This window comes from Oryx dammah, unplaced genomic scaffold (genome assembly GCF_014754425.2).
Source record: "Oryx dammah isolate SB20612 unplaced genomic scaffold, SCBI_Odam_1.1 HiC_scaffold_5, whole genome shotgun sequence".
Classification (NCBI taxonomy): domain Eukaryota; kingdom Metazoa; phylum Chordata; class Mammalia; order Artiodactyla; family Bovidae; genus Oryx; species Oryx dammah.
Genome location: NW_024070189.1, coordinates 99,400,080 through 99,413,128, shown reverse-complemented (window position 1 = coordinate 99,413,128; position 13,049 = coordinate 99,400,080). Strand labels below are relative to the sequence as shown.

General features: G+C 50.0%; 1 protein-coding gene across 1 annotated transcript; it reads right to left on the bottom strand.

Moving 5' to 3' along the window:
• Positions 1 to 226: 226 nt before the first annotated feature.
• Positions 227 to 11,046, bottom strand: CCDC105 (coiled-coil domain containing 105). Its single transcript, XM_040240980.1, has 7 exons — positions 10,477 to 11,046; positions 8,526 to 8,630; positions 2,087 to 2,285; positions 1,735 to 1,901; positions 1,484 to 1,579; positions 1,281 to 1,394; positions 227 to 602 (listed from the first exon to the last, which is right to left on the bottom strand). The coding sequence occupies exons 1-7, from the start codon at positions 11,044 to 11,046 to the stop codon at positions 351 to 353; spliced, it is 1,503 nt and encodes a 500-aa protein (XP_040096914.1). The 3' UTR covers positions 227 to 350.
• Positions 11,047 to 13,049: the final 2,003 nt, after the last annotated feature.

Genomic DNA, 13,049 nt, shown 5'->3' with positions numbered 1-13,049 from the left:
CCTATAATGTGTTGTAGATTAAGTGATCAGCTGGCTCAGATGGTAAAGACTGTGCGCAAAGCAGGAGACCCATGTTCCATCCGTGGGCCGGGAAGACCCCCAACCCACTCCAGTACTCTTGCCTGGGAGATCCGATGGAAAGAGGAACATGGCTGGCTACAGTCCCTGGGGTCGGAGACTTGGACTCGACTTAGCGACAAAACAACCATCACCACCACAAGCCTAATAAGTGGTAATTATGCATTCTCGTTTTTAATTATAATTCTGCTAGAGGGCACTCTGAGGGCGAAGGGGGTCAGGAGAGAGGGAGGGCCACTGGGCTGAGGCCTGCTGGGGCAGGGGTGCGCCTGTCACTTGGCGGCAGCGGCGGTGGACTCCACGCGCGGCGGCGTGCGTGGGTCCCAGTCATTAACCAGGCGCTGCGCTTGCTCGTAGCACACGTGCGGGTGCCGCTGGCGGAGGCGCAGGCGCACCACGCTGTAGTCCACGTCGTGCCCGATCTTCTTGCAGTTGAAGCTCCAGGTGAGGTTCTTGCGCATGGCGAGCAGCTCATCCAGGTTCTTTTCCACGTGCGAGATGTGGCGCTGCAGCTTGTCAGTGCCCTGGACACGAGGAGGGGCGGTGTTGGGAGACAGGCGAGCCAGAGCGTGATGCTATCTAGGATGGGTGGGCACACCTGGGCCAGGTATGCTGAAGAGGGGATGGGCCTCAGGTTGCGGGGGGGGGCACATCTGAGTCAGGTGAGTGTGTGGAAAGACCTTGCCTGGGTAGGAGCACACCTAGGAGGGGAGAGCCTACAATGGGGTTGGGGGTTACACACTTGGGCCTGCATGTACTTGGAAAAGAACCTGTGACAGGGCATGTGTGAAGAAGGGGATGCTCATGAAGGTGAGGGGAGGGGCAGACCTTGGATAGAAGTAGGGCAGAGATTGGGGGAACTTGAGATGGGTGTGAGTATTGAGCTTCTCAGGGTGTCTCAGTGGTAAAGAATCCGCCGGCCAATGCAAGAGATGCAAGATACCCGGGTTCCATCCCTGGGTTGGGAAGATCCCCTGGAGGAGGAAATGGCAACCCACTCCAGTATTCTTGTCTGGAAAATTCCAAAGCAGAGTGGGACTCTGCTGAGCACGCTGCACATGTGGGTATTAAAGGCATCCTGCTGGGGGCGGGGGGAGCTGAAGGACTCACAGACCTGGGTCAGGTGTCTCACCTGGGCTGTGTGCTTGAGAAAGGAGTCTTACCAGGGCAGGGCCTGGTGGGAGGGACTGAGAGGCGCTTACCTGGGCGAGGCGTGTGGCCTCCGGAAGTTGGGTGCCCACATGTCTCTGATACATGCGAACCAGAGGTCTGTCCAGTTTCTCTCGAGTCTCCAGGTAACTTTTGGACAGAGGACCCTGGCGGAGTGAGGTATGCAGAGCCATGAGGTTTGACTTCCCGGATGCCCCTGGCAGCATCCCCTGCAGACCCTTTCCCCCAGACCTGCCTTGATGAGGCCGCGGGTGATGTACATCTCCTGGTTGAATTTCGTGCACCGGTGGATCGTTCCCCTCATGAGTCCTAAGGTCATGTTCAGTCTATCCTAGGTGGGTGGGAGCACAGCGCGGAATCACACCGGCTTCCGGTCCCCTCTCTGCCTACGTCCCTCCGGCGCGCCCCGCCCTCCCCCCACCCACCCCGCGTACTACAGCATTCTAGACTCCAGCCGCCAACTAGGAGTGGCGCGAGCGGGCGCACCTTCAGCTCCAAGGTCTCGCGCATTTTCTGTGCTAGCGAGGCGCACACGCGGTCGCTTATCTGCTGCTGTTGCACTCGGATGTCCTCCTCGTTCTTTGCCATATCTAGCAAAGTGTCCTTGGACTCCATTAACAGTCGCTTGGCTTCGTACAGCGCCGTGGCGCACTCTGCAGGAGTAGGGGTGGGGGGAGGCGGGGAAGTTGTGTGTATGCGTGTGTTAGGCGCTCGGTCACGTCCGACTGTTTGCGACCCCATGGAGTGTAGCCAGCCAAGCTCCTCTGGCCGTGAAGTGGGGGAGCAGTTGGGCACAAAGGGCACCCACTGTACTGGACTCATTTCTGCGTGGTTTTACCTGGAGTATAGGTGCCCACAGGGTCTGGAGGCGGGGTTCTCAGGCCCTGAGTGTGCGGAGTGGGGACTCGGGAGATGTTCACCCAAGAGTGGCGGCCCGCCTGCTCCAGAACCTTGTCCAGTGGCTGGTTCATTAGCTCCACAGCTTGGAGCCTCTCCTTACAGCAGAAGACCAGAGTGTCACGACAGGAGGCCAGAGTCTGGGAGCGAGGAAGGAGAAGCAGAGAAGGTCAATTGTAAGCTGGGAGATAGGGGGAAGTGACTGAAAGTGCGACTTCCCGGGTGGCTCAGTGGTAAAGAATCCACTTGCCAATGCAGGAAATGCTTGTTTGATCCCTGGGTTGGAAAGATCCCCTGGAGAAGGAAATGACAACCCACTCTTGCCTGGAAAATTCATGGACAGAGGAGCCTGATGGGTTTAGTCCATGGAGTTGAAAAAGAGTTGAATGTAACTTAATGATTGAACAACAACAAACAAAAGTTCTCTTGCCAGGGATTGAACCTGCATCTCCTGCTTAACCACTGGACCACCAGGGAAGTCTCCATCTTTTTTTTTTTAAATAAAACTGTATTGGAACATGGCCATGCTCATTCATGTACATATTGTTTCTGGCTATTTATCTCTTCATGGGAAATAGATGGGGAAACAGTGGAACCAGTGTCAGACTTTATTTTTTTGGGCTCCAGAATCACTGCAGATGGTGACTGCAGCCATGAAATTAAAAGACGCTTACTCCTTGGAAGAAAAGTTATGACCAACCAAGATAGCATATTCAAAAGCAGAGACATTACTTTGCTGACTAAGGTCTGTCTAGTCAAGGCTATGGTTTTTCCTGTGGTCATGTATAGATGTGAGAGTTGGACTGTGAAGAAGGCTGAGCACCAAAGAATTGATGCTTTTGAACTGTGGTGTTGGAGAAGACTCTTGAGGGTCCCTTGGCCTGCAAGGAGATCCAACCAGTCCAATCTGAAGGAGATCAACCTGGGATTTCTTTGGAAGGAATGATGCTAAAGCTGAAGCTCCAGTACTTTGGACACCTCATGCGAAGAGTTGACTCATTGGAAAAGACTCTGATGCTGGGAGAGATTGGGGGCAGGAGGAGAAGGGGACGACTGAGGATGAGATGGCTGGGTGGCATCACGGACTCGATGGACGTGAGTCTGAGTGAACTCCAGGAGATGGTGATGGACAGGGAGGCCTGGTATGCTGTGATTCATGGGGTCGCAAAGAGTTGGACACGACTGAGCGACTGAACTGAACTGAACTGAACCGATTTACTCCACTGGCCAAATTAAGTATGATCTTTCTCAAGTTACAATATGGTTACATCCCAGTAAACACATTGTAAGTTGAAAATATGTTGAAATGCATTTAATACACTTAACCTTATTGGATATCATAGCTTAGTATAACTTACCTTAAATATGCTCAGAACACTTACATTAGTCTATAGTTGGACAAAATCATCTACTGCTGCTAAGCTGCTTCAGTTGTGTCCGACTCTGTGCGACCCCATAGACGGCAGCCTACCAGGCTGCCCCGTCCTTGGGATTCTCCAGGCAAGAACACTGGAGTGGGTAAAATCATCTAACACAAGGCCTATTTCCTAATAAAGTGTTTAATAGTTCATGTAATTTATCGAATACTGTATTGAAAGTGAAAAACAGAATGGTTGTATGGACACAGAATAGCTAGAAGGGCATCAGTTATTTACTCAGTGGCTGACTGGGAACTGTGACTCACTGCTGCTGCCCAGATCAGGTGAGAGTATTGTACTGCATATTGATAGCTCAAGAAAAGATAAAAATTCAAGATTAGAATTACAGTTTCTGCTGAATGTGTATCATTTTGCACCAGAGGGCCATCTATAATTGTGACAGAGATTGTATTGCACACAAAGCTTAAAAAATTAACTACCTGACTCTTTAAGAACAAGCTTTTGAACTTTGAAACATCATATACACAGAATCATACACTGTGTGCTTTTTATGTCCAGCTTCTTTTGCTGAATATTATTTCTTTGGGATTCATCCATTTGGGTAAAAAGTGGATATAAAGTCTTTCATTAATTCAAATGTTCATTAAGCCCTTACTGTATTCTAGGCATGGTGCTAGGTTGCAGGGATGCCATGGGGGAAAATGACCCAGTTTCTGGCTAGTGAGTGAATCAGAGAAATGGGGATTATCTGGAAGGGTGGGATCAAAAGATTAATTTGGCTGTGCTGGGTGTTAGTGGAAGCATGCTGGATCTAGTTGCCTGATCTGGGATCAAACCCATGCCTCTTGCAGCAGAAGCATAGTCTTAACCAGTGGACCACCAGGGAAGTACATATTTTCTATGACAAATCTAGGCAGCATATTAAAAAGCAGAGACATCACTTTGCCAACAAAGTGATAGTCAAAGCTATAGTTTTTTCAGTAGTCATGTAAGGATGTGAGAGTTGGACCTTAAAGAAGGCTGAATGCCAAAGAATTGATGCTTTCAAATTGGACTTCAAGGAGATCAAACCAGTCAATCCTAAGAAAAAATCAATCCTGAATGTTCATAGGAAAGACTGATGCTGAAGCTGAAGCTCCAATACTTTGGCCACCTGATGCAAAGGGCGATTCATTAGAAAAGACCCTGATGGTGGGGAAGATTGAGAACAGGAGGAGAAGGGGGCGGTAGAGGATGAGATGGCTGTACGTCATCACTGACTCAATGGAGATGAATTTGAGCAATTTCTGAGAGACAGTACAGGACAGAGGAGCTTGGTGTGCTACAGTTCATAGGGCCTCAAAGAGGCATGACTTATCGACTGAATGACAACAACAAAAAATAGATGAAAATTAGCCACTTAAACCATTTTAACTGTACAGTTCAGTAGCAGTAAGTATATTCACAATGTGTAACCATCACCACTGTCCATTTCCAGAACTTTTCATCATCTTACTCCTTGGAAGAAAAGTTATGACCAACCTAGATAGCATATTCAAAAGCAGAGACATTACTTTGCCAACAGAGGTCCGTCTAGTCAAGGCTATGGTTTTTCCAGTGGTCGTGTATGGATGTGAGAGTTGGACTGTGAAGAAAGCTGAGTGCCGAAGAATTGATGCTTTTGAACTGTGGTGTTGGAGAAGACTCTTGAGTCCCTTGGACCACAAGGAGATCCAACCAGTCCATTCTGAAAGAGATCAGCCCTGGGATTTCTTTGGAGAAAATGATGCTGAAGCTGAAACTCCAGTACTTTGGCCACCTCATGCGAAGAGTTGACTCATTGGAAAAGACTCTGATGCTGGGAGGGATTGGGGGCAGGAGGAGAAGGGGATGACAGAGGATGAGATGGCTGGATGGCATCACTGACTTGATGGACATGAGTCTGAGTGAACTCCTGGGGTTGGTGATGGACAGGGAGGCCTGGCATGCTGTGATTCATGGGGTCACAAAGAGTCGGACATTACTGAGCAACTGAACTGAACTGAAGTAGATCTGTGTCCATTAAAGGATCAGTTCAGTTCAGTTCAGTTGCTCAGTCGTGTCCGACTCTTTGCGACCCCATGAATCGCAGCACGCCAGGCCTCCCTCTCCATCACCAACTCCCAGAGTTCACTCAGACTTGCGCCCTTCGAGTCAGTGATGCCATCCAGCCATCTCATCCTCGGTCATCCCCTTCTTCTCCTGTCCCCAATGCCTCGCAGTATCAAAGTCTTTTCCAATGAGTCAACTCTGCATGAGGTGGCCAAAGTACTGGAGTGTTTGTTTAGAGTGATCTGATGAAGAAAGAAATATTGATGATGTAGGAGAAGGGGGAGGAGGTGGGTATAGTAGGTAGATGGAATTATAGGGTTGGTAGAGGAAAACTGAGAGAAATTCTCTTCTGTGATTTCCATGCATTGGGGTCATTCTTTGAAAATGAAAGAGCAGGGAGTTGGACAGATATGAAGGAAGAGAAGATATGAAATAACTCACACAGTGGGACAGCAAGTCTTCCAGAGACACCTGTGAGATTTCTGGGAACCCTCTTACTGTCAATTTGAGATTTAAGTTCATGATTTTAAGTTGAAAGGGCTTCCCTGGTGGCTCAGTGGTGAAGAGCCCACCTGCAGTGCAAGAGATGTGGTTCCCTTAGTCAGGAAGAGAAAATGACAACCCACTCCAGTATTCTTGCCTGGGAAGTCCTATGGACAGAGGAGCCTGGCGGGCTACAGTCCATGGGGTTGTCATAAAAAGAGTTGGACCCAATTTAGTGACTAAACGACAACACAACAACACTTTCTTGGGTTTCCATCTGTCTGTCTTTCCCCACCTCCCTATTTCATTTTCTCTCTTGCAAGCCCTTCCCTACCAGGGCCACCTTCAGGATCTTCTTCCTTGTCTATTTCAGACATACTTGAAGGATTTTTCAGGATCACCAGATTTAAAGGAATATGGCAGCAGCCTGGAGGTACAATATTGTTGTTTTTCAGTCCCCCAGTCATGTCTGACTCTTTGCGACCCCACAGACTGTAGCACACCAGGCCTCCCTGTCCCTCACCATCTCCTGAAGTTTGCCCAAGTTCATGTCCTTTGGAGCCTGGCAGGCTACAGTCCATGGGGTCACTGAGTCGGATGTGAGGAGTGACTAAGTACACACAGCACGTGTCCATTGCATCGGAGGTGTAATAGGTTAAATGCAACTAAGGTTCAGCACCACGGACAGTGGCACACCAGCTCCTAACTTCACCCACTTTCCCCCAACTCCACCCTTCTAACCCTGGCTGGTCCCTTATTTGAATGACCCTTTAATGTGAATTCTTCGAAGGCAAGGCCTGTTCACAACTGCCAAATGCAGTGCCTGGGACACCAGGGTATTGGATTAATATTTGTCAAATGGATAAGTCACAAGTGCATACAGGCTCTTTGAAACCTACTTTCATGTCTCCATTAGTGATGTCATAAAGAAATCCTTGTTGCAAGAGTGAAGGATACAGTGAGAGACCATCTCTGGAGCTGATAAAGATGAGCACATAGTACAGAGTAAAGAGCTCAAGACACCTGAGTTGAAACATGAAGTTCTCACACTTCTGGGTCCATATATAAATGAAATCAGGACCTTGAAGGGAAATAACTCTCATGTACATTTTAGCATCATTCATCAGCTGAGACACAGAAACAATCTAAATGTCTGTTGACAGATGAATGGATAAAGAAAAGGTGATATTTTATATATATATATATATATATATAATATAGTAATTATCAGTAGTAGCAATAGTGAAAGTCGTTTAGTCATGTCTGACTCTTTGTGACCCCTTCAGTCCATGGAATTCTCTAGGTCAGAATACTGGAGTGGGTAGCCTTTCCCTTCTCTGGAGGATCTTCCCGACCCAGGAATTGAACTGGGGTCTCCTGAATTGCAGGCAGATTCTTTACCAACTGAACTATCAGGGAAGCCAATTAGTAGTAGTGGTATTTTTATATTAATACAATTACTATACTAATAATTGTACTATATAGTGGGACTTGCCTGCTGGTCCAGGATTAAGAATTCATCTGCCAATGTAGAGGACATGGGTTCCATTCCCGATCTGGGAAGATCCCACCTGAAGTGGGGCTGAGCCCTTGTGCTGCAATTTCTGAACCTTTGAGCCACAATGGCTGAAGCCTGTGAGCCTAGAGCCTGTGCTCTGCAGCAAGAGAAGCCACAGCAATGAGAAGCCCATGCACCGCAACTAGAGAGTAGCCTCACTCACTGCAACTTGAGAAAGCCCTTGTGCAGCAACAAGACCCAGCACAGGCAAAAATAAATAATTTTTTAAAAGAAATAAAATACATACAAAATTTAAAATAGTAAATTGTACCTCTCTAAATCTGGAGGGGAAAAGATACACCTGAACTGAAACCACAGCCTCACCACTGGCTTGCTCCATACCTTGGCTGAGGTCACATCTTTCTGAGTCTCGAATTCCCCATCTCTAATCAGAATCAGTTTCTGTTTCACAGGAGGGTTTTAAGGACTTAACAACAGGACAGGGCATGGCACAGAGTGGCGTGCTTAGTCACTCAGTCATGTCTGACTCTTTGCAACTGCATGGACTATAGCCCACCAGGCTTCTCTGTCTGTGGGATTCTCCGGACAAGAATACTGGAGTGGATTGCCATTCCCTTCTCCAGGGGATCTTCCCAACCCAGGGATGGAACCTGTTCTCCTGCATCACAGGTGGATTCTTTACCATCTGAGCCACCAGGGCACAGAGGCGAGGGGTGTTCATTGTTATTTTGAGGCCCAATTTCATTTCTCAGAGCTTCAGTCTTTCCATTTCCTAAAGTGGAAATACAGTGAATGTCAGGTCAGGGTGGGACGGGTGTGTGGCTTGAAGGATTTGCTGTTGCTACACTCCCCAAGGTTAAAGCTGTTTGCCCACTAGGCAGCCAAGGGTCCCCTCCAATCCCCTTAACCTGGCCCCAGGTGTCCCAAACCTTGAGCAGGGCCTCTGATTTTTCCATATCTATCTCCATCTTCCTTTTCATGCTCTTTAGCTCCTCTTTTTCCCAGGTAAGCATACTGTCAGCTTTGTCAGAGATCTGGAAAACAAGGAGAGAATTTTTCACACCTGTGGGAGAGGGCTGGAGGGGAAAGCTCTTTTTCTAGAATAGTACAGAGTTTGCCAACCTCATAAACCCTGGGTTTGGGGAATGGGGTTGGGGGCACTCTCACGCTTTGGGGATCTCACACTCTGAGAAGCATTTAGGAAGCTCCTTTTAGGAAGCTCTCACCAGGGCTTCTCTGTGGCTCAGATGGTAAAGAATCCACCTATGATGCAGGAGACCCAGGTTAGATCCCTGGGTAGGGAAGATCTCCTGGAGAAGGGAATGGCAACCCACTGCAGTATTCTTGCCTAGAGAATTCCATGGACAGATGAGCCTGGTGAGCTACAGTCCACAGAGTCCTAAAGAGGTGGACATGACTGGGTGACTAACTCTTTCACTTGGGGAGGTCTTACCCTCTAGAGAGCAGGGCCGGGGGCTTCTTCCTTTTACAGATAGGAGCCCAGTAAGCTGGGATGGAGATGACTTAACTTGGGGGGAGGTTATCATTGCTCTTTGGACCTGAGGGGCTCCCCCTTCCTTGGTGATGGTCTTATCCTCTCTCCCAGGCTACAAGTAGAGGAGTCTCATAGCGATGATGGGGTTTGCCCTTTTGAGGGCTTATTGTCTGGATTTGGGGGCTGGGACTTGGAAACCCACCCTATGGGTTGGGGGGAGGTCTCATCTCTCCCCAGGGAGGCTGGAATATTGTCCCCTTTGGGGATGGCTGTTGAGGATTTCACTTTAGGGGGAGGATTTTACCAGGGCTGGAACTAGGGGGTCTCACTCTTTCCCCCTGGCTAGGGGTTTAGCTCTCAGGTGCAGTCTAAGGAGCCTGAGGGTCTCAGTCTTTAGGCAGAAGCTGTCCCTTTCCTAATTCTAACCCTAACCCCTGTGAGGCCTCGGGTGGGGTTCTCATTCCCTGAGGCCGGGGGGTGTTTTTGGTGCATGCATGTTCAATTATGTCAGACTCCTCGAGATGCTATGAACGGCAGCCCACCAGGCTCCTCTGTCCATGGGATTTTTCAGGCAAGAATATTAAAGTGGGTTGCCATTTCCTCCCCCAGGGATCTTCCTGACTGAGGGATGGAACCCGTGTCTCTCCTGCATTGGCAGGTGGATTCTTTACCACTGAGCCACCTGGGAAGCCTGGGGGCGGGGGGAGTTGGTTGGGGTTTAAAAAAATATTATGAGGAGAATTTTATCTCTTGGGACTAGAACATCACCCACCACTCAGCTGGGGGCTTCTTGTGTGTTTTCAGTGGGGTTGGGGGGTTGGGGAGGGTCTCATGCATGGGGGAGAGTTTCACCCTCTTGTCTAGGCTGGGAGTGGTAGATTTTACTCTTTGGTAAATCTAGCTTCTTGTCTGACTCAAGGGTCCCACCTTCTCTCCCTAGCAGGGAGACTGAGAGATATATATCTCCCTCTGGGGGCAAAGTTTCCCTGGTGGTTCAGATGGTAAAGAATCTGCCTGCCATGCAGGAGACCTCGGTTTGATCCTGGGGTGGGCAAGACCCCTGGAGGAGGGCATGGCTACCCACTCCAGTACTCTTGCCTGGAGAATCCCATGGACAGACGAGCCTGGCGGGCTACAGTCCATGGACTGGAGAAAGAGTTGAACAGGACAGAACGACTAACACTTCTGGGACAAGGGGTTTGAGGATCGCATCCGTTTAGGAGGATCTCTGTCTCGGGCTGGGAACCAAGGCACCTCATCTTGGGGGTGGAGTTGGGCCTGTGATGGGGGAGTGTTTCCTCTCTAGGGTGGATTTTGCTCAGTCTGCTCATCTGGGAGCAGAGGCCTGAGTCTTTGCGGCTGGGCTGGGGCGGGGGTGTTCCCACCGTCTCAGATTTGGGTCGGTAGCCCCGCAGCTTGATGCTCTGCTCGTTAATCAGCAGTGCTTTGCGCACTTCGCTGAGTCTGTGGTCCGTAGCCTCGCGCTGGCGCTGCAGCAGCCGCAGCTGCCCATTGATCTGGTGCTGCGCTCGGCCAAGGCGTGCGGCGGTGAGGCGTGCCCCGCGAGCGTGAGCGTGCACCACCTCGGCGGTCTGCAGGGCCCGCGCGTCACGGTGCATGGGCAGCGGCAGGCGGGCGTGCCAGGCAGGTGGCTTCATCTTGCTCTTCCACAGCGTAACGCCCTCGCCCGGCGGTGGCTTCTCCGTGGTGCTGCCCCCTTTGAGCATCTCCACGCGGAAGCGCCAGGGCAGAATGTAGGCGGCCCGGCAGAGGTGGTGCGCCAGGTGTGGGTCCCGCACACTGTCGTTGGGTTGCCACATGGTCACCGCCTCTTGCCCGCAGCGGTCGGTCAGCTGGTGTGCCTCCTCTGCCAAGGCCCTGGTCGCCTCGCGCCATGCTGGATGCCCAACGCGCGTGTCCTGGCTGTGCTCCACCGGGGGTATCAACACGGGCATGATCCCTGTTTGGTGTCCTGGCCTGGCCTGAGATCCTTGCCTGGAGGGGCAGGGATCCCCCTCAACGACATGCAACTCCTTCCTGGCCTGAGAAGTTTGTGAAACAGAGCACTCTTGACTATGACGACAGTGCCAACGGCATAGGCGGAGTTCCAAAAGTGGGGGAGGGGAAAGGCTGCAGTGACGGGGCGGGGCGGGGGGAGGCGGGGAGGGGTGCGGAATGGAGTCTTTGGTTTGGAGCTAGGCAGAGGCAGCTTGGAATCCTGGCTCCTTGAGAAAGGTTCTACCTTATCGAGCCCACCTCTCCCTGTTGCTCCTTACCCTTTTACCTCTTATTCAGGAACATGGATGAGGCTTCTTCCAGCTCTGTTGTTCAGTTGCCAAGCTGTGTCCGATTCTTTGTGACCCCACGAACTGCAGCGCGCCAGGCTTCTCTGTCTATCACTGTCTCTCTGAGTTTGCTCAAACTCATGTCCATTGAATCAGTGATGCCATCCAAACATCTTCTCCAGCTCTGAGGACGGAGCTAAGGTTTCTCCCACTTCAGACCTTTGGATTTGTTGTTCCTTCTGGGTGGCATACTCCTTTCCACCTTCTTCCCACGGTTGGGTCCTTTTCAGCCTTCAGAACCCAGCTTTATCTATCAATCGATCTATCTAGGTTGTGCTAGGTGTTTGTTGCTGCACGTGGCCTTTTCTCTAGTTGTAGAGAGCAGGGGATTCCTCTTCAGGATGGCACACGGGCTTCTTCATTGTGGTGGCTTCTCTTGCTGTGGAGCACAGGCTCTAGGGTATGTGGGCTTCAGTGGTTGCTGCACTTGGACTCAATAGTTGTGGTTCACAGGCCCTAGAGCGGGGGCTCAGTAGTTGTGGCTCAGGAGCTTAGCTGCTCCGAGGCATGTGGAATCTTCCCAGATCAGGGATCGAACCTGTGTCCCCCTGCATTGGCAGGTGGATTCTTATCCACTGTACCACCAAGAAAGTCCAGAACCCAGCTTAAATGTCACTGTCTTAAAGGAGGCTTTCCTTAGTGCAGTATCTAAGACCTACTCTCTCCTATCACTCAGGATTTTTAGTAAGCCACAGAAAAGGAAAAGATGGTTTCACAGTCAGAATCATAGCAAAAGACATACAGAACAAAGACATACAACGGCTCTGAAGGACACCATGGCTACTATTGCAGAAATCTCAGCTGTTGGTTGACTGTCCCCAGAATGGCACTGCTACTACAGCCAGTGACCGAGTCAGTTCTCTATAGCACCTGCTTTTTTGCCCCTTTAGTTCTTAGGGTCCAAGGTGGCTGTGTCTAATTGCCTAAGCCTATGTCCTTGCCTAAGCCATGGCATGCCTGGACTGCAAAGGAAGCTAGGAAAATTGACTCATGGCTGAACTTCCTGTTTCTATGGCGGAAGGAGGACTTTGTTGTCCACCAGGACCATATGATGTGGAATTCCTCCAACATAGGAAGCCCGTTGGAGTCTGGGGAAGAAGAGACAACTGCCTGCACCCTCTCCCCCATAATTCTCATCACATCACCTTTTTCTTTCCCCCTTCAGGCTGTGACATCTTTACCTGGGCAACTGATAGGCACCTCAAACTCAACAGGTCCAAAACCACATTGTTTTTAATTAAAAAAATTTTTAATTGGAGGATAATTGCTTTACAATGTTGGGTTGGTTTCTGCCACACAACAATGTGAATTAGCCACAAGTATACATATGTCCCCTCTCACTGAACCTCCCTCCCACTCCTACCTTATCCCACCCCTGCAGATTGTCACAGAGCACCAGGCTGAGCTCCCTGTTGTTATACAGCAACCTCCCACTGGCTATTTATTTGCATTTGGTAAGGTACATGTTGCAAAGCTACTCTCTCAATTTGTCCCACCCTCTCTCCCCTCCCCCACACGAGTCTGTTTCCTATGTCTGCATCTCTATTTCTATTCCTGCCCTGCAAATAGGTTCATCAGTACTATTTTTCTAGATTCCCTATAAATGTGTTAAT